The 26,406-nt window shown below is 66.0% G+C and overlaps 2 protein-coding genes across 11 annotated transcripts in view; both read right to left on the reverse strand.

Annotated features, from left to right (window-relative positions):
• Positions 1–6,669: 6,669 nt before the first annotated feature.
• Positions 6,670–15,866, reverse strand: STAC3 (SH3 and cysteine rich domain 3). The gene is given in 14 exon segments (XM_039514442.1): positions 6,670–7,432; positions 7,916–8,053; positions 8,815–8,866; positions 10,573–10,664; positions 11,080–11,129; positions 11,365–11,431; positions 12,504–12,601; positions 12,720–12,795; positions 13,230–13,327; positions 13,934–14,186; positions 14,516–14,582; positions 15,683–15,744; positions 15,746–15,808; positions 15,810–15,866. Coding segments are annotated over 14 exon segments (1,272 nt in total). The 3' UTR covers positions 6,670–7,333.
• A 2,183-nt stretch (positions 15,867–18,049) lies between these two features.
• The window catches only part of R3HDM2 (R3H domain containing 2), a 104,431-nt gene continuing 96,074 nt past the window's right edge, over positions 18,050–26,406 (reverse strand). For 9 of the 10 annotated variants that reach the window (XM_039514297.1, XM_039514296.1, XM_039514298.1 and 6 more), the window contains 5 exons: positions 23,874–24,043; positions 23,572–23,716; positions 22,741–22,841; positions 21,225–21,309; positions 18,073–18,550 (listed from right to left, as the gene is read on the reverse strand). In XM_039514297.1, coding sequence (XP_039370231.1) covers positions 18,204–18,550; positions 21,225–21,309; positions 22,741–22,841; positions 23,572–23,716; positions 23,874–24,043 — 848 coding nt within the window. In that variant the 3' untranslated portion in view covers positions 18,073–18,203. Of the gene's footprint in view, positions 18,551–21,224; positions 21,310–22,740; positions 22,842–23,571; positions 23,717–23,873; positions 24,044–26,406 lie in introns of all 10 variants that reach the window. The other variant, XM_039514299.1, reaches the window with a different exon arrangement.

A 26,406-nucleotide genomic window follows, 5' to 3' on the forward strand; every position in this document is an offset into this window, starting at 1 on the left:
AGAGGACCAGCGATGGAACTTGGGACCCCGGCCGATGGCCTGGAGGATGGAGACCCCAGCGACTGGTGACCAGGAGGCCCAGCTTGGGAGTCACAGCTGGTTCCAGCCAGTGGGAGGACAATGGGCTGCGGGGACAGGACCCCGGTGCCCTGACCAGCCGGTTCCCTCCAGAGGGGCCAGAGGACAGAAGAGGGGAGAGGAGGCCCAGGTGACCCTGTTTCCCTGGTCAGAAGCCAATGGTGTGATGTTATTGATATAAACTGGGACCATATAGAACATGGTTTGCAACCAAGGTCCTGTAATGGCATCAAATCTTATGTAAAGGGGGTCATATAAGGTGTCTAAGACCAGGTTCTGGGTTGCTGGTTATGATTATGGTGTCTGTGTATCATTTTGTAGTTGAAGTTATAAGTATTGGCTCTACAGTGTCTGTATTTTGTATTTGTGCTCTGCTGGGTGACACTGCAGACAAGTTGGTGTTAGCTCTGCCTAGCCTGCTTGATGGCCCATTAAGGACCATCAGCTACACAACTGACCCATGGAGAGGAGGCAGATACGCCTTGTAGCTCAGCAAAGTGCAGGGACTGGCCCATGTGACTGCAGACTCCATTTTGCTGTAATTTTCCACAGTAAGAACAAAGAGGTTCTTACACCTGGAAAAGCCTATATAAGGCTGATGCCTCATCTCCATCTCATCTTCAATCCTGCTTCTTACCTCTGGAGGGACTTTGCTACAAGCTGAAGCTCTACACAAGGGACTGATGACCCATCCCAGCGGGGGATGTACTCCAGAGACTTGATTTGAACCTGCAGTTTATTCCATCACTGCTACAAGCCTGAACTAAGAACTTTGCCATCACTGTATGTAATTGATTCCATTTAACCAATTCTACCTCTCATCTCTACCTTTTTCCCTTTGTAAATAAACCTTTAGATTTTAGATTCTAAAGGATTGGCAACAGCGTGATTTGTGGGTAAGATCTGATGTGTATATTGACCTGGGTCTGGGGCTTGATTCTTTGGGATCGAGAGAACCTTTTTCTTTTATTGGAGTGTTGGTTTTCATAACCATTCATCCCCAGGACGAGTGGGACTGGTGGTGATACTGGGAGACTGGAGTGTCTAAGGAAATTGCTTGTGTGACTTGTGGTTAGCCAGTGGGGTGAGACCGAAGTCATTTTTGTCTGGCTGGTTTGGTTTGCCTTAGAGGTGGAAAAACCCCAGCCTGGGGCTGTGACTGCCCTGTTTGAGCAGTTGGTCCTGAATTGGCTCTCTCAGTTGGGTCCCGCCAGAACTGCCTCGTCACAAATGGACAGAGGTGGGGCTTGGGGCTGGTGATATCGGATGCCCAGCTGGGAAGCAGGGGGGCTCGGGGTTGGAGAGGGGAAGCAGGCAGAGCCCGCCCTGGCTGCAGGGGGACTGGGATGTACCGTGCTGGGGGAGGCCAGGCCTGAGGCCCTGAGAGTTTCCTGTGCTGTGTTCAGACGCTCAATAAACCCTCCTGTGTTACGCTGGCTGAGACTCGCTCCGGTCTGAGAGCAGGGGGCATTATTCCCTCTGGGGAGTGGAGCCCCTGGGGGTCTGGAGCAAGGGGACGCCTGAGGGGGCCCACGGTGAGAGACAGGCTCAGAGAGGTGCGGCTCCAGGAGGTGGAGGGGCCTGACCCCCGAGAGAGAGTGGGCCCCCGCACGGGGCCCAGAGTGGGCACGACCTGTGAGTCCGTGACATGCTTTGCAGGCAGATTCCCCGAAATGCTTAGCGCCTCCTATGGGCTCATCTGAAAACTCAGATGCGATTGGGGTCTGAGAACCAGCGCTCCTTGGAGGACGACGAGACCCCAGTGCCAAACCCGTGGCTCTGAGTCGCAGAGCCTGGGCCAATGGACTCAGGGTGCAATGAGTTTGAGGGGGCTCAGCTTGCAAACGACACCCGAAAGGCCAAGGGGTGAGCTCTCCCTCCTACGGGGCAGGGCACACAGCACCAGCCCCATTAACAGGGACCCCCCGGCCCCCGCTCAGTGCTAAGAGCCAACCCCATGGCCCTGCAAGAACCCAGAACCCCCGAGCTGCACTGACTCCGAGACCCTCCCAACTCATTTCACATAGGAACTGCCAAGCCCCTCCAGTTCTCTCCGTAGGCCCGGGGGGCACCCCTGCATCCCCTCCCCCCTCCACCCCCCCATCTCTCCTCCTCTTCGCCCCCCCAGAGCGATGCGGGTTAATTGGCACCCGGCTCCGGAGCCGTTTCTTCCAGATGGTTTAAAATGCAAAGGCAGAAGCCGGCTCGGGGTCCCTCCGGCGCGGCGCTCGCAGGCTGTGAAATAGCCTTAATTACTTGGACTGAAAGATGCTTTATGGACACTTCAGGCTGCCTGAGGTTGGGCTTTTCCTTTCATTAGGGAGGCGAGCGCGGGAAGGAGGAGCGCCGGGAGGAGGGAGAGGGAGACGGGCAGCGGCGGGTTCAGCGCCACCCAGCGCTAACGAGCCGCCGGGGGGGAGGGGGGGCGAGGAACCCTTTGTTCAGGGACAATAAAACTCCAGCGAGGGGGGGCGGTTTGGAAAGGGGATGTGGGGCCTTCAAATAAAGCCACGTGCACGTTTCAGGGCTGGCTCCCCCCGCCGGGCCTTGGGGATCCTCCTGCTTGCAGCCCGAGCGGGGCACGGCGAGCAGGGGTGGGACTAGAGCAGCCATAGGCGCCCCCCCCCCCCCGCAGCACAGTGCAGAGGGGTTGGCGAGCCAGCAGGGGGCGCCAGCGCTGCCCCCTCCAAACAGGGCCTTCAGCCCGTGGCCTTTCACACCCAGTGACCTCATTGCTGTCCCCATAGCAACGAGTTGTGATGTCACCAAGAGCAGGATTCTGACCTCAGGCCCAGGATGATCACCAATGGGGGGATTCACAGCTGGAGCAGGCAATGCCCTAGGGGAGGGGAGGGGAGGGGAGGGGACCTGCCAAAGGTCAGACAGCAGCACAGGGGGCAGGGCCAGCGATAGAACCCAGGAGTCCTGGCTCCCAGCCCTCCCCCCCCGCTCTAACCACTAGACACCCCCCCTCCCAGCGCCAGGGATAGAACCCAGGTGTCCTGGCTCCCAGCCCCTCCCTGCTCTAACCACTAAACCAACTCTCTTCCAGGCCCATACATGGAACCCAGGAGTCCTGATCCAGTCCCCCGCTGTGACGAAGTGGGAATGTTCTTAATGTTTTCTGTGAATACTGTGTGGGTGCCTCAGTTTCCCCTATGCAGTTCGTAAGTCTCTAGGCGGGGATCAGGGGGTGGGATTGTTGCAGAGCCCTAGGGGGCCAGTGTGATGGGGTCTGCACAGAGACTGGCGACACCCTGTCTCCTGGCAACTGATGGCCTGGGCCCCTCCCCTGCAAGGTGCCAACTGCAGGTGTTGGAGAACAAAGGGATCAGGTGCCTCCTGGCCCAGGACAGAGACGGGGGGGGGCTGGAGAGTTTCAGTTTGGAGCTGGCTGGGGAAATGAAGGGGGCCCAGACGGGGCTCTGGCCTCCTGCCCTCAAGATGGACCCGGCCGAGGGGTCCTGTTTCTGTACCTACAAGCTCTGCTTTGACCGTGTTCCTGTCGTCTAATAAACCTGCTGTGCCCCTGGCTGGCTGCGGAGTCGGGGGGCAGGGCCCCTTGGCTGCCCCAGGACCCCGCCCGGGCGGACTCGCTGTGGGAAACGCACGGAGGGGTGGGAGATGCCAAATGCTCCCGGGTCAGACCCAGGAAGGTGAAGCCGTGCGAGCGTCTGGCCCTGGAGCCAGTCTGCTCCGAGAGAGGAGGCTCCCCAGCGCCCTGCCTGGCTTCGTAGGGCATCCCCGGGGACTCCGTGACACCCCCAGACCCTCCTCCCCCTGCTCAGGAATGGAACCCAGGAGTCCTGATTTCCCCCATTCCAACCCCACACCCTGCTCCCGCAGGCCGGCAACCCCTCCGCTGCCTTCCTGCGCCGCCCAACAGGGACGGGGCAGAGCTGCTGCCGTTTCCCAGAGGCAGCGAGTGCTGCAGGATCCCAGGCTAGTTGGCAAAGCCACGGCTTAGCGGGCGACCTCCCTGCACCAGCCACGGCGGCCCATGGGGCTGCCCGCCCTGGGCGGGGAGAGGCCGTGGGGGTGTCCCCACATGGGCCTGTGCCAGGCGAGGAGACCAGCCTGCGGCGCCCGTGGGGCCTGCGCGGTGATGCTGCGAGGTGCCGCACCAGCAGAACAAAGCCGGCTAATTGAATTCGCTTCCCCATGGCAGCGAGATTAAAGCCATGACAGGGGCGCGGCGCGCGGACGCATAACGGTTTGGGGAGGCGGGGGGGAATTCCAGTCCCATCCTGAAAACGAGACCTGGGGAGGGCTGGCTGGCTCAGGGCCAGGGAGAATTTCTGGGGGGGGGGTCTCAGCCCAGCCCCCACCAGCCAAGCATCACCCTCCCATTGGGCAGTACTCCGGTGAGGGCCCCCAAGCAGACAGCTGCTGCCAGCAGGGCCCCCCAAATCGGGGTCCCATCACAGGGAGCCCACCGAGTGCGGGGGTGGGGGTTGTTCCCCGGGAAGGCGGCTGACGCCGTTTCTCCATTGGCCAGTTGGTGCGGCCCGAGGCACGGGATTGGCCGAGCTGCTTCTCTTGACCCAGCCCCAGCGCAGTTTGGGACAGGAAGTGGCGAGGGGGGCCGTCTCCCCCGGGATTGGTTGGACACCCTTCAGCTTAGGGGGGCCGGGTGAGAGGGATCCCTCTCTGCAGGCTCCACCCCTTGGAGCCATGAACCCGCCGCCCAACGCTGCCCTCCCCACACAATCCCCCGCCCCCAGCCCCGAACCTTGGACTTGCCAAGTTACAGATGGGAAAAGCAACGGGCAGGGCCCAGGTGCCACCTAGTGGCCATAAGGGAGATCGACCCCCCAGTTTCTGAGCTCCAGGCTGGGGGGGGCCACCCCCGTCAGCTCAGGGCCAGCAGGCTGGGCCTTAGGGGGGACACGGCCTCCCAGGGACAAGCCCCAGGAGCTGGCTATGAAGATCCCCCCCTGCCCCCAATGCAGGGGGCTGGGCCTTCCCCTCTGGGCCGGGCTGGCGGCTGGGCTCTGCTCCTTGGCCCTGACCTCGGCACTGGATCAGGCGCCCTGCAGGGAAGCACCTGTTTGCTCGCCTCCCAGCCAAGCCCTGAATTTTCCAATGACCAAACAAACAAACTCAGGGGCGGGGGAGCGGAGGCCTGGGGCGGCCGCACCTGTCCCCTGGCACCCATACATGGCGCCCTCCGGGCTGGGCTCCAGTTCTGGGCTCTGCTGCACGCAGCCCGGCTCTGGGGTTTCAGCCCCCCCGGCAGGGTCGCTGTGGATTCTGGACAGGATCAGCCCCTCCGGGATTCTTTCTGCCGTAAATAGCCCCGGGGCCAGAGGGAAGGATCTCTGCTCCTCGCCCTTGCTGGGTACCCGCAGCTCCAAACCCACCTGCCACAACCTGGGTCGCTGGGCAGGTCATTTTCCAAGTCACCCCACCTTTCAATGCGGCTGTCTCTGGGGCGGAGCGGGCATCAACCTGGCACACAGCAACAAGCACAACTAGGGAAGGAATCCCACCCTCCCTGACTCCAGGCAGGACCCCAGCGTGGCAGATGGTTTCGGTGAACTGACTTGCTCTAGCTGGGATTTGAAACCCTGGCTCTGGGGTGTTGGGGTGCCCCCCTCAGCCCAAATAAAGGCTCAAGCCAGAGCCCTATCCCCATAGAGTCTGAGCCCCTTATACTCTCTGCTGCATTTCCCCTCACAGCCCCTGCGAGACATGGGACGAGGCACGAGAGCCTAAGTGACTTGCCCAGGGTTGCATGGGATGGTTGTGGCAGAGCCAGAACTGCCAGCCGGCTCTGCCCCATTCTCCCGCTCTAACCACTGCCCCAACCTGCCTCTCAGCTACCCAGAGTTACAATCCCAGCTTCGGCACCTGGATCTCCCGGCAGGTTAACACCGCCCAGCTCACGTGCAAAAGCCCCACGGTCCCGCTCACTGGCTAACGTGCGTCACCAACACGTGCTCACGATTCCCTAGTGGAGACGAGGCCCAGCTGGGGCTCGGCTGCGAGCTGCACTGGGCAGCTGCTTCCCGCTGCTGTCATGGGAGCTGCCCGGCCTGCAGGCGGCCGACGCTGGGACCGCAGGCCGGGAAAGCAGGCTCGAGAGACGGCAGGAGATCTCCCCGGGCTGGGTCTCCCCACACACCGGCCCCAGCTGAGACCCAGCAAACTCAGGTCACCCTGAGCAGCCGGGGACGGGGAGAGGTTAGATCCGAGCCAGCCGCCTCCCCGGCCCGATGCCCAGTGGAGGCTCCCTGGGCCAGAATGGGACACCCAGCGGCCGGGCTGTGGGAGTTTTATCGACACAAACCTGTGTGCGGTCATCGCACTGTTCGAACGGGGGAGCCCAGCCGAAATGCCAATCGCTGTGCCAGGAGTGCCCCCTGCTGGCTGCCCAGCAGCATCGCCCACCAGGCCTTGCCGGGGCACAGAGAGGGAGGGGGGCATGAGGCAGCAAACTCTCCTCCCCCCACACACGTGTCATTCCAACCCCCCGATGGCTCAAACCAACCCCTGCCCCCAGGCAGTGCCCCATGCAAACCTCCGAGCCACCAGAGCCCCGACACCCCCACGCCGCGAGGTACCAGGGAGAACAAACCGGGAGGGGAAACGGGTATATTGACAAGACGTAGCAAGATCGCAAACATCTAGCAACAGCCGGCGTAACCCCCCGCCCCCACACACACCCCGGGGAAGGTACCCCAGCCCTAAGTGAACCCCCCCCGCCTCTGCCCGTCGGTGAGCCTGGCAGGACGGGAGGTGTCCGAAGGCAGCAACGGGGCATCGCAGCAAAGGAACACGTCCAGGAGGGCTCCTGTCTGCCCCCCTCGGCGCCGCCACCCCACTTCCATCCTCCAGAGAGAGCAAACAAGGGATCCGCTGCGTGCCCCAGCCTGCGACGTGTCCCGGCCGGCCCCTCACTGTCCCGGGCCAAGGTGGCAGATGGGTCCCCGCCGGCCCCTCACTGTCCCGGGCCAAGGGAGCGGATGGGTCCCCGCCGGCCCCTCACTGTCCCGGGCCAAGGGAGCGGATGGGTCCCCGCCGGCCCCTCACTGTCCCGGGCCAAGGTGGCAGACGGGTCCCAGCCGAGCTGAGGATCCGCTCCCTGCAGCGATGCGGGGAATTCATCCCGGGAGGGGGGCTCCGTCTGCAGCCGGCCCCGGGAGCTGTCTCCACGGAAATGCCCCAGTGGCCGTGGTCGGGCCCGAGGCGCGGCTCCAGGCCCGGCCCGCTCACCCCTTGGCTGAAGGCTGCTGCCAGCGCTGGCCGGGGCTCAAATCTCCTCCAGGAAGTTGACGGGGAAGAGCCCCACCTTGCGGCCGGTGTACACCTTGACGTACCCGTTCACTTCCTCCCCCTTCTGCACCACGATCTGGGGGGAAGGAAGGAGGGTGCCCCGGAGCGGGGGCAGGTTAGACGCCGCAGGGAACCAGAGGCAGAGTGGGGGGGGGGGGGGGGCTGAGAGGCAGAGACGGAGGGAGTGTGGGGGCAGAGACGTGGGGCTGGGCACCCGTGCAAAGGGGGCAGGAATGGGGGCAGAGAGGCAGTGGGGACCACTGGGGATTTGCAGGGGATGGATCGGGGGGCAGGATTGGGCCTCATGCAGTGTGGGGGTGCAGGGCCGGGCTCCCATGCCCTGGGAGGGGAGGACATGGAGGCGACAAGGATTCAGGGCCGGGCACTCATGCCCTGAGCTGCTGGTGCCAGATGTGGATGGCGCATTTCTCGGCTGTGCAGCAGCAGGACTGGGAGGGGGGGCACAGTGTGGGGCACAGGGTGACTGGGGGTGTGTGCCGGGGACGGGGTGACCAGGGAGGGGGGTGACGCCCCCGCAGGGAGCTGGCTCTGTGCTCACCTGATCCTTCTTCAGCGTGATCTGCCCAATCTCCTTGTTGCCCACAAAGGACCTGGTGACCTTGTGCACCCGCTCGCCCGCCCGCACCCGGATGATGAAGTTTGGGGGGAAGTAGCCGATTTTCTCGCCGATCTTCCCCTGCAAGGAGTTACATGGGGGGGGGGTCACTGGGAGCAGCCCGGCCTGCAAGGACACCCCCTCCCCACAACACGCTGGGCTGAAATAGTGAAGCTGGGAGTCAGGACTGAGGGGTGTGGACATTGACAAAGCTGTTTGCATAGGGGAGCCCAGGGCTGGGCTGGCAGGGGCTGCGGGTCAGGAGTGAGGGGCACCGGCAGAGCTGGGGGTGGGGAGCCCAGGGCTGGGCTAGTGGGGAGCTGGCGAAGGGGGGAGCCCAGGGCTGGCCTCGCAGGGGCTGCGGGTCGGGAGTGAGGGGCACCGGCAGGGCTGGGCTGGGCTGGCAGAGGGCTGCGGGTCAGGAGTGGGGGGCACTGGCAGGGCTCAGGGTGGGGAGCCCAGGGCTGGGCTAGCAGGGGCTGCGGGTCGGGAGTGAGGGGCACCGGCAGGGCTGGGGGTGGGGGGGGAGCCCAGGGCTGGCCTAGCAGGGGCTGCGGGTCGGGAGTGAGGGGCACCGGCAGGGCTGGGCTGGGCTGGCAGGGGGCTGCGGGTCAGGAGTGGGGGGCACTGGCAGGGCTCGGGGTGGGGAGCCCAGGGCTGGCCTAGCAGGGGGGGCAGGTTGGGATTGGGGAGATGCTCTAGGCAGCGTCTCACCCCCGTTAGTGCTGAAGATGATCACTGGCTTTAAGCTCTAACCCTCCAGGCGCTGCCCCCACCCTGCGCCCCGCTGCTGCCGAGCCCCCTGAACTCCGCCCCAGCCGACTGGGGGGACCCCTCCTTACCCGCCACCACTCCTCGTTGGAGTCGTCCACCACCGTGATCTTCTCCCCCGGGCTGCAAGGGAAAGGACTCGGGCTGAGTGCCGCAGGGCAGGGCCTGTCCTTCCGTCTGTCCATCCCTGGCAACCCGGGGCCCTGGGATCTCGGCCACCACGCGAGCGCCACGTCCCTGGCACAGTCAGCTGGGCCGGGCAGCCTCCCCGCGGCCCCCGCTGCATTCGCTCCTCCCTGGCCTCATGGGGCCTGCGCTAGGCTGGGCCCCCGGAGATCGAGAATCAATCCCCTGCTCTGCCCAACTTCCTGTGTGACCTCGAGCGAACCCCCCGCCCATGAGCCTGGGGGAATTCCCCTTCCTGGGGTGTCTGGAGTGAGAGCTCGGGGCAGGGTCTGTCTGCAGCGCCCAGCACCGGGGGGCTCTGATCTCAGTGGGGGCAGGGTCTGTCTGTGCAGCGCCCGGCACCGGGGGGCTCTGATCTCAGTGGGGGCAGGGTCTGTCTGCAGCGCCCGGCACCGGGGGGCTCTGATCTCAGTGGGGGCAGGGTCTGTCTGTGCAGCGCCCAGCACCGGGGGTTCTGATCTCAGTCGGGGTAGGGTCTGTCTGTGCAGCGCCCGGCACCGGGGGGCTCTGATCTCAGTCAGGGCAGGGTCTGTCTGTGCAGCGCCCGGCACCTGGGGTTCTGATCTCAGTCGGGGCAGGGTCTGTCTGCAGCGCCCGGCACCGGGGGGCTCTGATCTCAGTGGGGGCAGGGTCTGTCTGTGCAGCGCCCGGCACCAGGGGGCTCTGATCTCAGTCAGGGCAGGGTCTGTCTGTGCAGCGCCCGGCACCAGGGGGCTCTGATCTCAGTCGGGGCAGGGTCTGTCTGTGCAGCGCCCGGCACCAGGGGGCTCTGATCTCAGTCGGGGCAGGGTCTGTCTCTGCAGCGCCCGGCACCGGGGGGCTCTGATCTCAGTCGGGGCAGGGTCTGTCTCTGCAGCGCCCGGCACCGGGGGGCTCTGATCTCAGTCGGGGCAGGGTCTGTCTGTGCAGCGCCCGGCACCGGGGGGCTCTGATCTCAGTCGGGGCAGGGTCTGTCTGTGCAGCGCCCGGCACCGGGGGGGTCTGATCTCAGTCGGGACAGGGTCTGTCTGTGCAGCGCCCGGCACCGGGGGGCTCTGATCTCAGTCGGGGCAGGGTCTGTCTGTGCAGCGCCCGGCACCGGGGGGCTCTGATCTCAGTCGGGGCAGGGTCTGTCTGTGCAGCGCCCGGCACCGGGGGGCTCTGATCTCAGTCGGGGCAGGGTCTCTCTGCAGCACACGGTGGCCCTGATCTCAGTTGCAGTTCTCCTGGCTGTAAGCCGTGCGGCCATGGCAGCTTTGGAAAGCTCCAGCTCCCGGAGTCCTGTGACTAGGGGAGATCTCGTCTGGAAAAGGGAAGCCGTTTCTAGCCATGGCCCAGGCAGGCATGAGGACGGGACCTGAGCGTGTGCAAACGGCTCAGGAGCTGACGGCCCAGAACGACCCCCACCCCTGGCATTTCTTCATCTGTCTGAACCCGGTGGTGTTTGGAAGCCGAGCTCGCAAGTTCTGTGCCTGGGGGGCAGCCAAGCTGCATAACGCAGACGCCAACCGGCGGAGCCCGGGGGGGCTGGAGACAGACCCCGCGACCGACGCCCACAGAAACACCAACATGCCTCGAAGGACAATTTCATCCCTTGGGGGCTTGTGCCACATTCCATGCCCAGGGTGCTCGTCACGCACGGCCCCCCAGCCCCCCGAACTCACTGGAAATCCAGGTCGTCCTTCTCCAGGGCTTTGAAGCGATAAAGCGCCACGAAGTAATGAGTCTGCAGGAAGCCGGGCTGGGGCTTCTTGGTCTGGGGGGGCAGGGAGAATGGGATCAGAGCAGCGGCAGGAGGGGCAGGGACCATGGGCACCATCTCCAAGGGGAGAGGGTGCAGGGCAGTGGGGTGCAAGGGGGGTACAGAAAGGGGGTACCTTGCCGGGGGGCTGTGACCCCACGAGTGGGGGCAGTAAGGTGCGAGGGGGGGTACCGTGTCAGGGGGCTGTGACCCCAGGAGTGGGGGCAGTAAGGTGCAAGGGGGGGTACCTTGTCAGGGGGCTGTGACCCCAGGAGTGGGGGCAGTAAGGTGCAAGGGGGGGTACCTTGTCAGGGGGCTGTGACCCCAGGGGGAGGGGGTGCGGGGCCCGGGGGGTACCTTGTCATCGGGGCTGTAACCCCAGGGGGAGGGGGTGCGGGGCTGTGGGGTACAGGGGGGTGCAGGGGGGTACCTTGTCATCGGGGGTGCTTTTCTCTGCCTTCTTGTCCCCTTCTGGGTTGCCTGGAAGCACAAGGAGGAAGAGGAGAAAGGGGGGTGCAGTTTCATATGCCAAGTTAACAGCTGCCCCCCTCCCCTGCACCCAGGGCCCGGGCTGTGGGCAACACCCGCAAACTCCAGCCCACTGCTGAGACCCCAGGGCAGGTGGCAGGAGAACACCTGGGCTGGACGCCCTGCCTGGGACCATGGGGCACAGAGCTGGGCCGGCCCCCCCCAGCCGGGCTCCCCAGGCTCGCACCTGCCTCGAGTTTGCCCACTTCGTGCTTCCCAGGCTCCGGCTCCTCGTCCATCATGGCGGCCAAGGGCTGGAAAAGAGACGGGGAGGCAGGTTGGGGTCGGGGGGCAAAGGCCGGGCCCCACGGGAATGTGGGTAACAGAACGGGGCGCTGGGGTCAGGCCCCAGGGAATTGTGGGAACGGGGCGCTGGGACTGGGCAGGGTCCCAGGGGATTGTGGGTAGCAGGGAACGGGGCGCTGGGGTTGGGCCCCAGGGGATTGTGGGTAACAGGGACTGGGGCGCTGGGGCTGGGCCCCAGGGGATTGTGGGTAGCAGGGAAGGGGGCGCTGGGGCTGGTCAGGGCCCCAGGGGATTGTGGGTAGCAGGGAAGGGGGCGCTGGGGCTGGGCTGGGCAGGGCCCCAGGGGATTGTGGGTAGCAGGGAACGGGGCGCTGGGGCTGGGCTGGGCCCCAGGGGATTGTGGGTAGCAGGGAAGGGGGCGCTGGGCCTGGGCAGGGCCCCAGGGGATTGTGGGTAGCAGGGAACGGGGTGCTGGGGTTGGGCCCCAGGGGATTGTGGGTAGCAGGGAAGGGGGCGCTGGGGCTGGTCCGGGCCCCAGGGGATTGTGGGTAGCAGGGAAGGGGGCGCTGGGGCTGGGCTGGGCAGGGCCCCAGGGGATTGTGGGTAGCAGGGAACGGGGTGCTGGGCAGGGCCCCAGGGGATTGTGGGTAGCAGGGAACGGGGTGCTGGGCAGGGCCCCAGGGGATTGTGGGTAGCAGGTAAGGGGGCGCTGGGGCTGGGTGGGAGCCCGGGAACCCCGCGCAGTGTGTAGCTGCAGCGACGCCAGTGGCTGCCGTAACATTTGGGGCGCAGATCCTCCCCTCCCTGCCCGCAGGCGGGTCCCCGAGACCCTGTCGCCAGGCGCAGCAGAGAGATTCTGGTCCCTTGCCAGAGCGCCCCATGCCAGGGCCGCCTGGCATCGCCCCCAGCCAGACGTTCCACCCCTGCTCCCTGCACCAGTGGCCCCCCACAGGCCTTGGCTTTAGGGAACTGCCTCCCTGCATCAGTGCCCACCCCGGGGAGCCCCTTCCCCCGCCAGCGCAGCCCCCCAGGAACCCCCTTCCCCCGCCCCCCACCCCGGAGACCCTCCCTCCAGCTCACGTTCTTCTTATCATCTTGTCCTTTCTTCCGCTCCTTGTTGGCCATGATGACGCCCGTCCGGAGGGTCTCGAACACGGGGTCGCTGCGATTGGCTGCCGCTGGGTCAGAGACACCACAAGGGGGCGGTGAGTTCCGGGGGGCGAGGGGGAGCGGCTGTTCCACTCATGGGGCAGGGGAGGGTCTGTGCCCCCCCCCAGGGGAGGGGCTGGTACTTACAGAGCAGTTCCTTGACGCAGGCGTATTGCTGGTTGCTGTAGAGGGGGGAGCTGTACGCCCGGCGGAATCCGGGGGGCTGAGAGCAAGAGAGGGAACAGGGGGGCGGGTTACAGCTGCAGGACAGATGCCTGCACAGCCAGGACACCTGGGTTCTAGCCCAGCTCTGGGGGGAGGGCTAGTGGTTAGAGCAGGGGGCCGGGAGCCAGGACGCCTGGGTTCTATCCTGGCTGTTGGAGGGGAGGGATCAGTGGGAGAGGGGAGCCAGGACTCCTGGGTTCTATCCCCAGATCTGGAGAGGAGTGGGGTCTAGATGTTAGCATTGGGGGGGCGGGAGCCAGGACTCCTGGGTTCTATCCCTGGCTATTGGAGGGGAGGGGTCAGTGGGTGAGGGGAGCCAGGACTCCTGGGTTCTACCCCAGCTCTACCCTCTAAACTTGTGGGAGCTCAGCGAGTCACTTCCCCTCCCTGTGCCTCAGTTTCCCCACTGGCCGTGGGCCGGGCCGGACTCACGATCTTGCCGAAGCAGCGCTGCATCTCCACGTAGGACTGGCAGTGCTGGTGGATGCTGGTTTTGCAGTTCTTGCATCTCAGGCCGAATTTGTTGTTGACTGGGGGGGGGAGGCAAAGACGAGTCAGTTAAACGTCCCAGCCAAGGAACCAGCTTGGCTTGAGAGCCTGGCCCCCCAGGGGTCACAGCCCAGGGAGTGGGGGCAGGGGGCTGGACGGGGACCCCTGACAGGGGTCAGGGTTGGCACAGGGGGCAGTGGGTTCCCCCCCACCCGGGACTGGCTTCACAGAGCCCCTGGGAACAGATGTCTCCCTGGGGAGGGGGCATCCATCAGGCCCCTTCAGCCCCCACGTGCCCCACTGAGCCGGGCAGCAGGGCCCCGTTACTGTCCCCGGGGACTGGCCGAAGTGCCACGGGGGGGAGGGGGGACGAGTCCCAGCGTGCTGCCTCTGTGTGGGTCGCTGGCCCCCCCAGCATGTGGTGCCCCCTGCCCACTCCTCACCCACGCTCCCTCCCTCCTCCTCGCCTGGGCCCCCCAACCATGCCCCCCTCCTGCGCCTAGTGCCCCGCTGCAGCCATGCCCCCCTCCCCCCTCCCCCCCAGGACCTCCCACCCCCATCTCCAGCCATGTCCTATCCCCAGACCCCCTGCCCCCACCCTCTCCAGCCATGCCCCCCCCACCCCACTCCGCCCACCCCCCACTCACGGACAATCATGCGGGCGCAGACGTCACAGAACTTGGGCTTTTTGAAGTACTGATCCTTGAACTTGTGGGGCTTGTCGTTGACGGGCTTCGGGGGCTCGGGGGGCGGCTCGGGCTCCTCTTCCTCCTCCTCCTCCTCCTCGTAGTAGTAGTAGAGGGGCCCCCCCGTGGGGCTGACCAACTCCCCGTTGGGCTGCGGCTCCGCCGGCGGCTCCTCCTTGGGCCTCCGCAGAAACAGCTGCTTCAGCACCCGGAGCTGGGGGGAGACGCTGGGCACCTCAGAGACACTGGCGCCCTCCCTGGGGGAAACTGAGGCACGGGGGGAAACGGTGGCTCCCCGTGGCAGGCTGAGCGTGCCGGGCAGGGAGACCTGGGCACAGAGAGGTGGGGGGCACGCTGGCATGTTCCCACCGACACCCCCAACTCACGACATCCCAGCTACTGGGACAGCAGCCTGGCAGGCAGGGGGGCTGGAGGCAGGATGGGCCCTGGGAAGGAGCCCCCCTAAGAGGGGCAGGGAGCAGTGGTGGGGGGGAACCTCTCCTCAGCCGCCCCCCCCGAGCCCCATCCTCTGGCAGCACTTACCCTGCTCGCGGGCTTCCCCCCTGGCGCGGGTGAGGCTGGTGGCGCCAGCGCCTCCTTCTCCGTCATGCTGCAAGGGGGAGCAGAGGTGTCACGGGGCGCCGGGGGCTCCCCTGGCAACACCCGCTAACCCGCAGCCAACTGACGGTGCCTGGGATGAGCCAGCTTGGTGCCCGTCTGTGCCCCACAGCAGGCGCCCGCTGGGGCCCAGCAGGGATCCATGGGCAGAGGGGGCCCACGGTGCCAGATGAACGACCTGCCCCAGTCGGCGTCACGGCAAGGAGAGGAGACGGCCCCAGGCCCCCCGGCGCAGGACCTACCGCTCGCCCCTTCTGCTGTGCCCGGCGGTGCCACGCCCGCAGCTCCCCACACGTCCGGCCCAGGCGCTATTTTAAGTTCCCGGCATCATACAAGCCCTGGCCCCCCAGCTTGCAGGGGTGTGTCTGCATGGTGTGTGTGTGTCTGTCACGGGTGTGGGTGTGTGTCACAAGGGTGTTACAGCAGGGATGCGTGTCTGTCCCAGGTGTGTGTGTCCCAGGTGTGTGTGGGGGAGGGGGCAGGGGTGTGTTACAGCAGGGATGTGTGTCTATCCCAGGAGCGGGTGTGTGTGTGTGTGTGTGTCGCAGGGGTATGTTACAGCAGGGATGTGTGTGTGTCTGTCATGCATGTGTGTGTGTGTCGCAGGGGTATGTTACAGCAGGGATGTGTGCCTGTCACAGGGGTGTGTGTGTGTGTTACAGCAGGGATGTGTGTCTGTCACAGGGGTGTGTTACAGCAGGGACGTGTGCCTGTCACAGGGGTGTGTGTGTGTGTTACAGCAGGGATGTGTGCCTGTCACAGGGGTGTGTGTGTGTGTTACAGCAGGGACGTGTGCCTGTCACAGGGGTGTGTGTGTGTGTTACAGCAGGGACGTGTGCCTGTCACAGGGGTGTGTGTGTGTGTGTGTGTGTGGCGGGTGTGTTACAGCAGGGACGTGTGTCTGTCCCGGGGCGGGTGTTACTGCCGGGGCAGGGCACCGCAGCAAGTAACAGTCGATAGCGAGGGCCGGGGGTGCTTTGGGGGCGCAGGCTGCTGGCCGCCCCCCCCACCCCAGTCCGGAAGGGAAGGGGGTGTCTGAGACGGGTGCACAGTGAGCCAAGGTGGGGGGAGGGGGAGGGGAGAGACACTCACCTCTGAGCTTCGGGCCCCCTCGCCGCTGGGTAAATCCTGCCCCGGAGCAGCTCAGCGCCCCGCAGACGGGCCCCGGCCTCGGTCTGGCCAGCGCCGACCCCCGGGCCTGGCTGCAGAGGGGCGCTCGGCGGCCGGCCGGGGACGGAGTGACAGGGCGAGAGGGGAGCGAACAGCTGAGCCCCATGTGGGAAGCTGACGCTGAGAAATTGGAGCCTGCACACGAGCAGGCCTGGCCGACGGGAGCCGCTGGCTGGTTGCCTGGCGGGGCCGGGGCACCAATGGATGCGGGCACAGGTGGGACGGGCACTTGGGCTGCAGGTGTTCGGGTCCCACGTCCCCGCGGGTACGGGAAAGCTCGTTCTGCCCCCCGGGATGCACCAAGCCATGGGGCCGCGCTTAGGATTCTCCTGGAACAGGGAGACCCAGCGGCCGAGGAGCAAGGTAGTGGTGGGCTTTCCCTTCCTGCAGGCATTGGGCTCCGGCAGGCAGGGGGGTGAGCCCCCCACGCAGGGCCTGAGGCTCGGTCTCCGGGCTGGGACAGGGCAAGGTCACGTCTGTGTCCTAGCTGGGGGGCCCTGCCCAAAGTTAGAGCAGCCTCGGGGTTGCTCCAGCTGGTGCTCCGTTCCCCATGGCCCTGGGCTGCAGACAGTACCCAGAATGCAGGGAGGCTCCTGGGGAGATTGTGGCATCCCCAGTGTCGGAGTTTTGGGGGCAGGTTGGACAAACCCCTGGGTCACTGGGTCCTGCCTCCGCACTGGGCCCCTTCCAGCCCCCCATTGCTGGGATCTGGGCACAGAAGCTGGCTGGGGAGATGTGCAGCCGGGACCCCCCCCTCCTGCTCATGGTGCCCCTGCTGCCCCGCCAGCACAGCCAGGCTGGTATGAGAATCCCCCACCTGCCGGCTCTTACCTCTCACTGCCGGCTTCTGCCCGTCACCGTGGGGGCTGGCCTGGCCCCTGGCCCCGGGGGGCTGGAGCGCCGCAGGCCGATGCCGGCCCTGCCGGGAGGTCTGTGCCGGGCCTCGCTCCTCTCCCATGGCCTGGCGGGGCGGCGAGCTGGGCCGGTAGCAGCAGCCCACGGGCCGCGAGGCTTGGCCAGGTTCCCGCACGGCTGGGCCGGAGCCTGGTGGGTGCAGGGCCCAGGATCCCGCCCCCAAGGGGCACGGCTCAGTGCCACGAGGCCGCTGCTGCGGGCGGGGGCTCTGCTGCGTTGGTGCCAGTTCCTGGAGGCTCCAGTTTGGGCAGGGATGTGGCCCTGCCTGCCCCAGGCTATGGGGCTCAGTGGGGAGCCCTCCCTCCCTCTGATCCTCTCCGGGGCCACCAGACAGCCCCATGCTGCCGGGAACGGGCTTGTGGGGGGCAGCGAAGAGCTGGGGGGGGGCTGGCCCCTGCCGCAGGGACTCTCACACTGAAGGTCATGCCCCTCATTGCTCATCCCGGGGGCTCGGCCCTACCCTACTAGGCATCTAGGCCTGCTCATTAGCCCTGCTGCTGGGGGGGGGCACATCCCACTGTGAGCACCCCTCCCCCGCTGGTGCCACCCCAGGAGGGGTCAAGAGAGGATGTTCCTGGACGGATACCGGGGGGGGGGGGGCAGGGGGCAGAGAGAAGAGGCAGCAGTCCCTGAGGGGGGAGGAGGGGGCAGACCCAGAGGGGGGAAGAGGGTGCAAGAGGGGCAGCTGGGGGGGGGGAGAAGAGGCAGCGGGGAGGTGGGGTGGACCCAGGGGTGAAGAGGGGACAGCGGGGGAAGAGGGGCGGACCCAGGGGAAGAGGGATTGTCCCGGGGAGAAAGAGGGGCAGACCCAGGGGAAGAGGGGATTGTCCCGGGAAAGAGGGGCGGACCCAGGGGAAAGAGGGGCGGACCCAGGGGAAGAGGGATTGTGGAAGAGGGGCAGACCCAGGGGAAGAGGGGATTGTCCCGGGGAAAGAGGGGCGGACCCAGGGGAAAGAGGGGCAGACCCAGGGGAAGAGGGATTGTCAGGGGAAAGAGGCGGACCCAGGGGAAGAGGGATTGTCCCGGGGAAGAGGGGCAGACCCAGGGGAAGAGGGGATTGTCCCGGGAAAGAGGGAAAGAGGGGCAGACCCAGGGGAAGAGGGGATTGTCGGGGAAAGAGGGGCGGACCCAGGGGAAGAGGGATTGTCCCGGGGGAAGAGGGGCAGACCCAAGGGGGTGGACCCAGAGACACGGGGGCCGCATCTCACGTTAACCCCTGCTGGGCACAGAAACCGGAAGCAGCTTTAAAGTGACGGACGATTTTTTTATATTTAAAAACAACCCAACCCCCGCCCCGGATTAAATAGACTGTACAGTGACCAGACCCAGCCAACACCTGCATGTGCAACGGACCGCGGCGCCCGGCGCGGGACGAAACGAGACACGTGTCCGGGGGGGCGGTGGGGGGCGCGTTACCGGGGGGAGGGGGGGCCATGTCCTTCCACTCCAGAAGGCGGCGGCTCAATTGCTCGTCTCTTCATTGTGTCCATATAAATAGGGGCCGGGCGCGGGGGGGCCCGGGGGGGCCCTACTGGGAGCTGGCCCGCTCCAGCACCCGCAGGTCGAAGCTCCCCTTGGCCAGGCGCAGCCGGAAGCGGCTGGGCGCGCTGTTGAGGCGCAGCGAGGCGTTCTGGGCGGCCAGCGGGCTGGGGAACACGGCCACCACGGTGTACAAGGCCGCCAGGTCCGGGTGCCGGCCGTTCTCCGCCGGCCCGTGGTTGTCGCCTGCGCCGCCCCCGGCCCCGCGCCGCCCCGGAGGCTCCTTCAGCCACTGGATCTTGGCCCCGGCCATGGCGAGCTGGGTGAAGAGCTTGTCGGCCTCCGTGCGCGTGATGCCCTCGGGCAGGTCGGTCACCTCCAGCACCCGGCCCAGCACTGCGGGGAGACAAGGCCAGGTCAGCAGCTGGGAGCCAGGACGCCTGGGTTCCCTCCCCGGCTCTGGGAGGGGAGCGGGGTCTACAGGTTAGAGCAGAGGGAGGGGGAAGCCAGGACTCCTGGGTTCTCTCTCCGGCTCTGGGAGGGGAGCGGGGTCTACAGGTTAGAGCAGAGGGAGGGGGAAGCCAGGACTCCTGGGTTCTCTCCCCGGCTCTGGGAGGGAGTAGGGTCTAGAGGTTAGCGTGGGGCTGGGAGCCAGGATGCGTGGGGCTGGGAGGAGCGGGGTCTAGGGGTTAGAGCAGAGGAGGGGATGCCAGGTCGCCTGGGTTCTCTCCCCAGCTCTGGGAGGGGAGCAGGGTCTAGAGGTTAGAGCAGAGGGCGGGGGAAGCCAGGACGCCTGGGTTCTCTCCCCGGCTCTGGGAGGGGAGCGGGGTCTACAGGTTAGAGCAGAGGGAGGGGGAAGCCAGGACGCCTGGGTTCTCTCCCCGGCTCTGGGAGGGGAGCAGGGTCTAGAGGTTAGAGCAGAGGGCGGGGGAAGCCAGGACGCCTGGGTTCTCTCCCCGGTTCTGGGAGGGGAGCGGGGTCTACAGGTTAGAACAGAGGGTGGGGGAAGCCAGGACTCCTGGGTTCTCTCCCCGGCTCTGGGAGGGAGTAGGGTCTAGAGGTTAGCGTGGGGGGGCTGGGAGCCAGGACGCGTGGGGGGGCTGGGAGGGGAGCGGGGTCTAGGGGTTAGAGCAGAGGGAGGGGGAAGCCAGGACGCCTGGGTTCTCTCCCCAGCTCTGGGAGGGGAGCAGGGTCTAGAGGTTAGAGCAGAGGGAGGGGGAAGCCAGGACGCCTGGGTTCTCTCCCCGGTTCTGGGAGGGGAGCGGGGTCTACAGGTTAGAGCAGAGGGAGGGGGAAGCCAGGACGCCTGGGTTCTCTCCCCGGGTCTGGGAGGGGAGCAGGGTCTAGAGGTTAGAGCAGAGGGCGGGGGAAGCCAGGACGCCTGGGTTCTCTCCCCGGCTCTGGGAGGGGAGCGGGGTCTACAGGTTAGAGCAGAGGGAGGGGGAAGCCAGGACGCCTGGGTTCTCTCCCCGGCTCTGGGAGGGGAGCGGGGTCTACAGGTTAGAGCAGAGGGAGGGGGAAGCCAGGATGCCTGGGTTCTCTCCCCGGCTCTGGGAGGGGAGCGGGGTCTACAGGTTAGAACAGAGGGAGGGGGAAGCCAGGATGCCTGGGTTCTCTCGCCAGCTCTGGGAGGGAGTAGGGTCTAGAGGTTAGCGTGGGGGGGCTGGGAGCCAGGACGCGTGGGGGCTGGGAGGGGAGCGGGGTCTAGGGGTTAGAGCAGAGGGAGGGGGCTGGAAGCCAGGACGCCTGGGTTCTCTCCCCGGCTCTGGGAGGGAGTAAGGTCTAGAGGTTAGCGTGGGGGGGCTGGGAGTCAGGACGCCTGGGTTCTCTGGGAGGGGAGTGGTCCCTGCTTGAATCCCAGAGGTGGGAGTTGGGAAGTCCCTGCAGCTCATGCCCAGGGTGGGGCAATGCACGGCCCCATGCAGCCCTCGCTGGGCCCCCGGCGCAGGACCTGGCTGTCACTTCGGGGCGAATGTTCCACCCTGGAGCCAGACTGGGGCCCGGGGACGCGGGTGGGGAGGGCTGAGGGGGGACGAGCGTTCAGGGCTTCTTGGGGGGCTTTAGCACGGGGGCCTTTCCGGGCAGCACGGCCGGTCCCAGACTCCGGCCCCTCCAAACTCAGGGCAAACCCAGCTCCCGGGGGAGGACGGGGCAGCTGACGCCCAGGGGCCCTGGTTAATGCCTGACCTGCCCAGAACTGAACCGCACCCGCCTGTGCCAGCCCCAAGCAGGGGGCAGAGCCGGGTGGTGCCCGGGCTGCGCCCGCAGGCCGAGCTGCCCGTGCGCTGCAGCTGTCAGGGCACAGAGGGTGTCGCGGCCGCGGCTCTGGCTCCGGGAGCCAGGCGGGGGTGAGCGGCAGGTCCCAGCAGACTGAATTCTGTGCTAATATTAAACCAGCCTGTAACAGATCCCCCGGCCCCTCCCTGCCCGAGGGGGGGCTCGCTTTAACAGCCTGCCAGGCACTGCTGCAGCTGTTTAACGCGGGGGGGGGTTAAGCCTCCCCTGAGCCCCGTGGAAGGACACTGCCTCGCAGCCTGTCCCCAATTAGCAAGTGCTGATTGTGCTCCCCTGGGGGGCGGCTGAGCACCGTCTGCCCCGGGGCGTTTGGAGAGAACCATCCACCAGGCCCAATGCGCAGCTTCAGCTGGGGGATCTCAAAGCACTAACCCTCCCAGCCCCAGGGCAGCGGGCGGCGTCACCCCGCTATTATCGAGGTGGGGAAACAGGCAGAGAGAGGGAGCTCTGCTCTAACCACTAGACTCCCCTCCCCTCCCCGAGCTGGGAACAGAACCCAGGAGTCCTCCAGCCGCTGGATGCAGCTCAGCCAGGTGACCACAGGGCCCGTGGGGGGCAGAGAGGGCCAGTGGGGGAGGCCCGGTGGCCTCTCTGCTGCCAGCGCCCACACTCTCCAAGGGGGCTTGTGGGCAGCACTTTGGACCAGGCGTCTCTCCTCTCTAGTGCCCCGCGGGTCCCGTCTGCCCAGTGACAAGGGCTCAAACCGCGCCCTCGGCAGGCGACTGGGAGGCTGGGCTGGCGCGGGTGGGCGTGAGCAGCCCCCGAGGTCACTTGCCTACGTCGCTTGTGCCGAGGTCGGTGGACGCTGACTTGAGGGCCTGTCTCTTGCCCCGGTTTCCGTGTTTCATCCCTGTCTGGCCCTGGAAGAGTGAAAACAGAGTCACCCGGAGAAGCCGTCCCGTCCCGCAGAGCAGCTGGGAGCCCCTTGGCCAGCGTGCCCACCCGCCCAGAGCACAACCGTGTCACGGAGTGTGGGGGAGTCCGGCCCTGCACCCCTCTTCCTGGGACTCAGTGACTCTCAGCCAGCCAGTAAAACAGAAGGTTTATTGGACAACAGGAGCACAGGATACAGCCCAGCTCGTGTTCAGAGCCAGGACCCCTCACTCTGGCCTTTCTGGGGTTCAACCACAACGGTTCCCCAGCCCCCGGTGCAGCCGAGCTCAGGGCACCCAGGGGCCCGTTTCCAGCCTGCACGCCCGGGCCAGGGAGCGAGGAAGCGGCTTGCTCCCTGTGCCGTCTCCATCTCGGGGGAGACGCTGCAGGACGCTCGGCGCGGACGTGACGGTCACATGGGAATGCAGCCGGACTGCTGTCAGCAGCCTCAGAGACGGGCCGTGGGCACTGGGCTAGGGCCCCGATCCGGCAGCACGTGGCGCGTCCCGCTGCACCAGCCAGGGCCTAGGTCTGCAAAGGGCCACGCTCCGGGGGGACTGGCTCACTCGCCTGGCCTGAGGGAGGGGAAACCGGGGCTCACCCCCCACATTTTGCTTCTTTCTGAGGGGCAAAGGTGGCTGGGACCCCAGTGGCTGGAGTCGGAAGGGGGGGAGGTTGTTGGGGTTTTTCACAGGTAGGTGGGAAATTCTGCAGTTTCAAAGCTTGTTCCTTTCCCAGATCCAAATGCCGGATGCTTCCGAGAGACTGACCCGAACAGGCAGTCAGTGAGTGAGCCCCTGGCGTCCAGTCCCAGCTCCGGGCAGGCAGAGGCTTGGGGGACACAGAGCCTGGGCTTCCATCCCTCACCATCTTGGCTAACAGCCACGGATGGACCCGTCCGCCGCGAACTCCGAACCCACTTAGACTCTTGGCCTTCCCAACGTGCCCGGCAATGAGTTCCACGGGGTAACTGGGCGTGGTGGGCAGGACTTTTTCCAGGTTTTGAGTTTGACAAAACCAGCGTTTTATGTCGAAAATCCACAGGCAGTGACAAACGTCTCCTGTTTCCCCACCTTGGGACTCAGGTCTGGCTTCCCCTGTCCAATTCTGGCTACAGCATCGGCGACGCCAGGCCAGCGAGCCCCTGCCCCGAGGGTGGGCTGGTGCCGCAGACAGACCCATAGGGATTGTATTAAAGTGCTCAGGGAGCAGCTCCCTCTGTGGAGCCCCCCAAGCTCTGCGTCCCCCAAAGAGCCCTCGAATCCGAACACGGAAGACCATTCACGAGCCCCCCCACTCCTCCGGATCTCAGCCCGGGCAATGGCAACGCTGCCAGCCGACGTCGGGGGCCAGGAGGAGCACTGGCAGCGGTGGGGGGCCCCAGCCTGCCTCTGGGCTGGCGGCCGCAGTCCCCCTACCTGGTGCGCGCTGTAGTTGGACTGGCTGGGCAGCAGAGGAGGAGGGCAGATGGAGAGGTTGTACTGCAGCGGCTGGCCCAGCAGAGAGTAGCGCCCGTCGCCTGGAAAGCAGAAGCAGAGGTTTGGGGGTACTGGGGTGGGGGGCAGAGGTTTGGGGGTACTGGGGCAGAGGTTTGGGGGTACTGGGGCGGGGGGTGCAGCGCTGCGGAACCCCCCAGGAGACAGTCCTGCCAGGGACGCGCGCGTCTGCTCTGCCGCAGTCGTGCCCGTGAGCAGAGGTAGGGGCAGCAAGGGGGCGAGGCCTCCTCTCTGGGCACCGGTCTCACTGGCACAGGATGGAGAGGTGGGGAGGACGTGCGGAGGCAACTGATGCTATGGAAATAACTCATCTGGTGGGTCCTGTAACAGCTGACCAGCAGGCCCTGCCCGGGTTCCGCCCCCTACAACAGCTGGCCCCGCCCCCTGGGGCACCAGGCTCCACCCCCTGCAACAGCTGGCCCTGCCCCCTGCAACAGCTGGCCCCACCCCATGGGGAGCCAGGCTCCGCCCCTGCAACAGTTGGCCCCACCCCATGGGGAGCCAGGCCCCGCCCCTGCAACAGTTGGCCCCGCCCCATGGGGAGCCAGGCTCCGCCCCCAGAGCGCCAGGCTCTACCCAGTGACATTCGGAGGCTGCCCCGGCAGGTCAGGGTTCACTCTCTGGCCACTGGCGCCTCCCCAGGGGGCCAGGCCAAGGGCCCACTGTGCAGATGCAAACGCCCACAATGCACCTGTCAGGCCCACCCCATGCCGTGGGCCCGGGCCCCTCGGAACTCCCCGCAGCCCGTCTCACCTTGTGCTGGGCCCACGGGCCGGGGGAACTGCGTGAGGACTGGCAGCGGGCTGAGCCCTGTGCAGACGCTGTTGAGGTTGGTCACGGGAGACGGCGTCGGGGACTGAGTGGGGGACGTGATGGGGCTGGTTAGCTGGGTGCTGGCCTGGAGACGGGGGAAAGGGTTAGGCGCACGGATAGGGCCCCGAGCCCCCTACCCCCACCCCAAGGGGACGTGCTGAGCTGGCTCTCTGCAAGGGGCTGAATCCAACCCCCAGCCCCCCCGGCATTGGGCTAGTGCCTGGGCCCCCCCCGCCCTGTACCTGGGCGCTGGTGTCTGGGCTGTACAGGTCCCCCGGCTTCTGCCCCCGCTGGTCGAGGCCATAGTATTTACAGTGGCTCCACTGCACCACGGGAGGGTTCTGCGGGGGCTGGGGGCCGCTGGGCACGTTCAGCTGCATCACGACCACGCCGGGCCCCGACGGAGACACCCCTGCCAAGAGGAGACGGCGGCTGGGACGGGAGCTCCCAGGGTCACAACACTGGGACTGGCACCCCCTGGCCCCCAGCCAGGCCAGGGGCGCTCACATCAGAGCAGCCCCCCCGGCTACAGAAACCTCCACCTGGTGGTGCAGGGGCTTTCCGGGGGACCGTGCCTGGCACTGCACCCCATCCCCCTGGTGGCTGGCACTGCATCTCCATGCCTGGCACTGCACCCCAATCCTTCCCTGTGCCTGGCACTGCATCTCCATGCCTAGCACTGCACCCCAATCCTTCCCTGTGGCTGGCACTGCATCTCCATGCCTGGCACTGCACCCCATCCCCCTGGTGGCTGTCACTGCATCTCTATGCCTGACACTGCACCCCAATCTTTCCCTGTGCCTGGCACTGCATCTCCATGCCTGACACTGCACCCCAATCCTTCCCTGTGCCTGGCACTGCACCCCATCCCCCGATGGCTGGCACTGCATCTCTATGCCTGACACTGCACCCAATCTTTCCCTGTGGCTGACACTGCATCTCCATGCCTGGCACTGCACCCCATCCCCCTGGTGGCTGGCACTGCATCTCCATGCCTGGCACTGCACCCCAATCCTTCCCTGTGCCTGGCACTGCATCTCCATGCCTGGCACTGCACCCCATCCCCCTGGTGGCTGGCACTGCATCTCCATGCCTGGCACTGCACCCCAATCCTTCCCTGTGCCTGGCACTGCACCCCATCCCCCTGGTGGCTGGCACTGCATCTCCATGCCTGGCACTGCACCCCAATCCTCCCCTGTGCCTGGCACTGCATCTCCATGCCTAGCAGTGCACCCCAATCCTTCCCTGCGCTGTGTCATGGAGTGTCGGGGAGATGAGGCCCTGCAACCCCGGCTACCTGTGATTCACCGTGACTCTCAGCCAGCCAATAAAACAGAAGGTTTATTAGACGACAGGAACACAGTCCAGGACAGGTCTTGCAGGTACAGACAACAGGACCCCTCAGTTAGGTCCATGGGGGGGAGGGGGGCAGGGAGGCCAGAGCCCCATCTGGGCTCCCCTCCCTTTTCCCAGCCAGCTCCCAACTGAAACTCCCTCCAGCCATCTCAGCCTCCCCCCGGCTCCTCCCCCACCCTTTGTCCAGTGTCCCGGGCAGAGGGTGTCACCTGCCCTCCAACCCCACTCTGTGGTTCGCACCTCCTGCACCCCACATGGGAAAACCGTTTTCCCCTTGTCCTGGGACTTCCGCACCCTCTGGCAGGGGTCACAGGAGCGGCAGCGCTGCCGGACATGGGTAAAGACCCCAGGCCTCTGCCTGGTGCCTGAATTCCCTGGTGCCCTGCGAGGGGGATGTCATGGGCCAGGTACAGCGGCTGGCGGCAACACTTCCGGGGTACCACCCGCTGCCTCCTGATCCCCCCGACTCCATTTTCCCTGGGGAAGCCCATTCTCAGTACAGGAACCCCTTCTCCCACAGGAGCCTTTTCCGACCACCTCTCCCCATGGTCTGTACCCCACCGAGGTCGGCCAGGTCCCTTAGCTTCCACAAGGAGGGATCTGTCTGTAACTCGGCCTGGAACTCAGCAGCTGGGGCAGGGATGGGGACCTGCTCTCTCTCACCAGCTGGGTCTGAAGCCGCAGCCTCCTTGAGCCGTGTCTCTGGGCGTTCCCTCCCCACCAGGTCAGGGTCCTGCGCCTTGGGCAAGGTACCCTCCCCGCGGTCAGGGCGCAGTGCCCCTCGCCGGCTCTGGCTACGGGTCATGCCCAGGGCATTCTGGGGGTTGCTTGGCCAGTCCCCTAGGTCCCCCCCATCAACACCTCAGTGGGCAAATGGTGGTGCACCCCCACTTCCTTGGGGCCCTCCTTGACCCCCCCATTTCAGATGCACCCTCGCCATGGGCACCTTGGATGGGGTCCTGCTCACCCCTATCCGGGTCAGGAAGGTGTTGGGTATCACCTGATCTGGGGCTACCACCTCGGGCCGGGCCAGCGTCACCTCAGCGCCTGTGTCCCAGTGTCCATAGACTTTCCTCCCATCCACCTCCAGGGGAACAAGGCACTCGCTCCACAGGGACAGCCCTGTGCCCACCCTGCAGACGGAGAACCTTGTGTCCGGAGCATCCAGCTCCCCAGAGAAGCTGGCCTGGGGCCCTCCTCCCTCCTGAGCAGTTGGGAAGCTGTCAGCCCCCCTTGCCTGGGAAGCCGGCCCCTCATGCGGCTGGATCCCTACCCAGTTAACCCTGTGTGGGTTCGATCTGCTTAGTCTGTCCTTGAGCCTGGGTCACTGGCTCCGAATGTGGCCTCTTTGGCCACAGTAATAGCAGGTCATGTCCCGCTGGCCTCCTCGAGTCGATCGGTTGGTCCTGACGCCGGATG

The sequence above is a fragment of the Mauremys reevesii genome, linkage group 25, assembly GCF_016161935.1.
Source record: "Mauremys reevesii isolate NIE-2019 linkage group 25, ASM1616193v1, whole genome shotgun sequence".
Lineage (NCBI taxonomy): Eukaryota > Metazoa > Chordata > Testudines > Geoemydidae > Mauremys > Mauremys reevesii.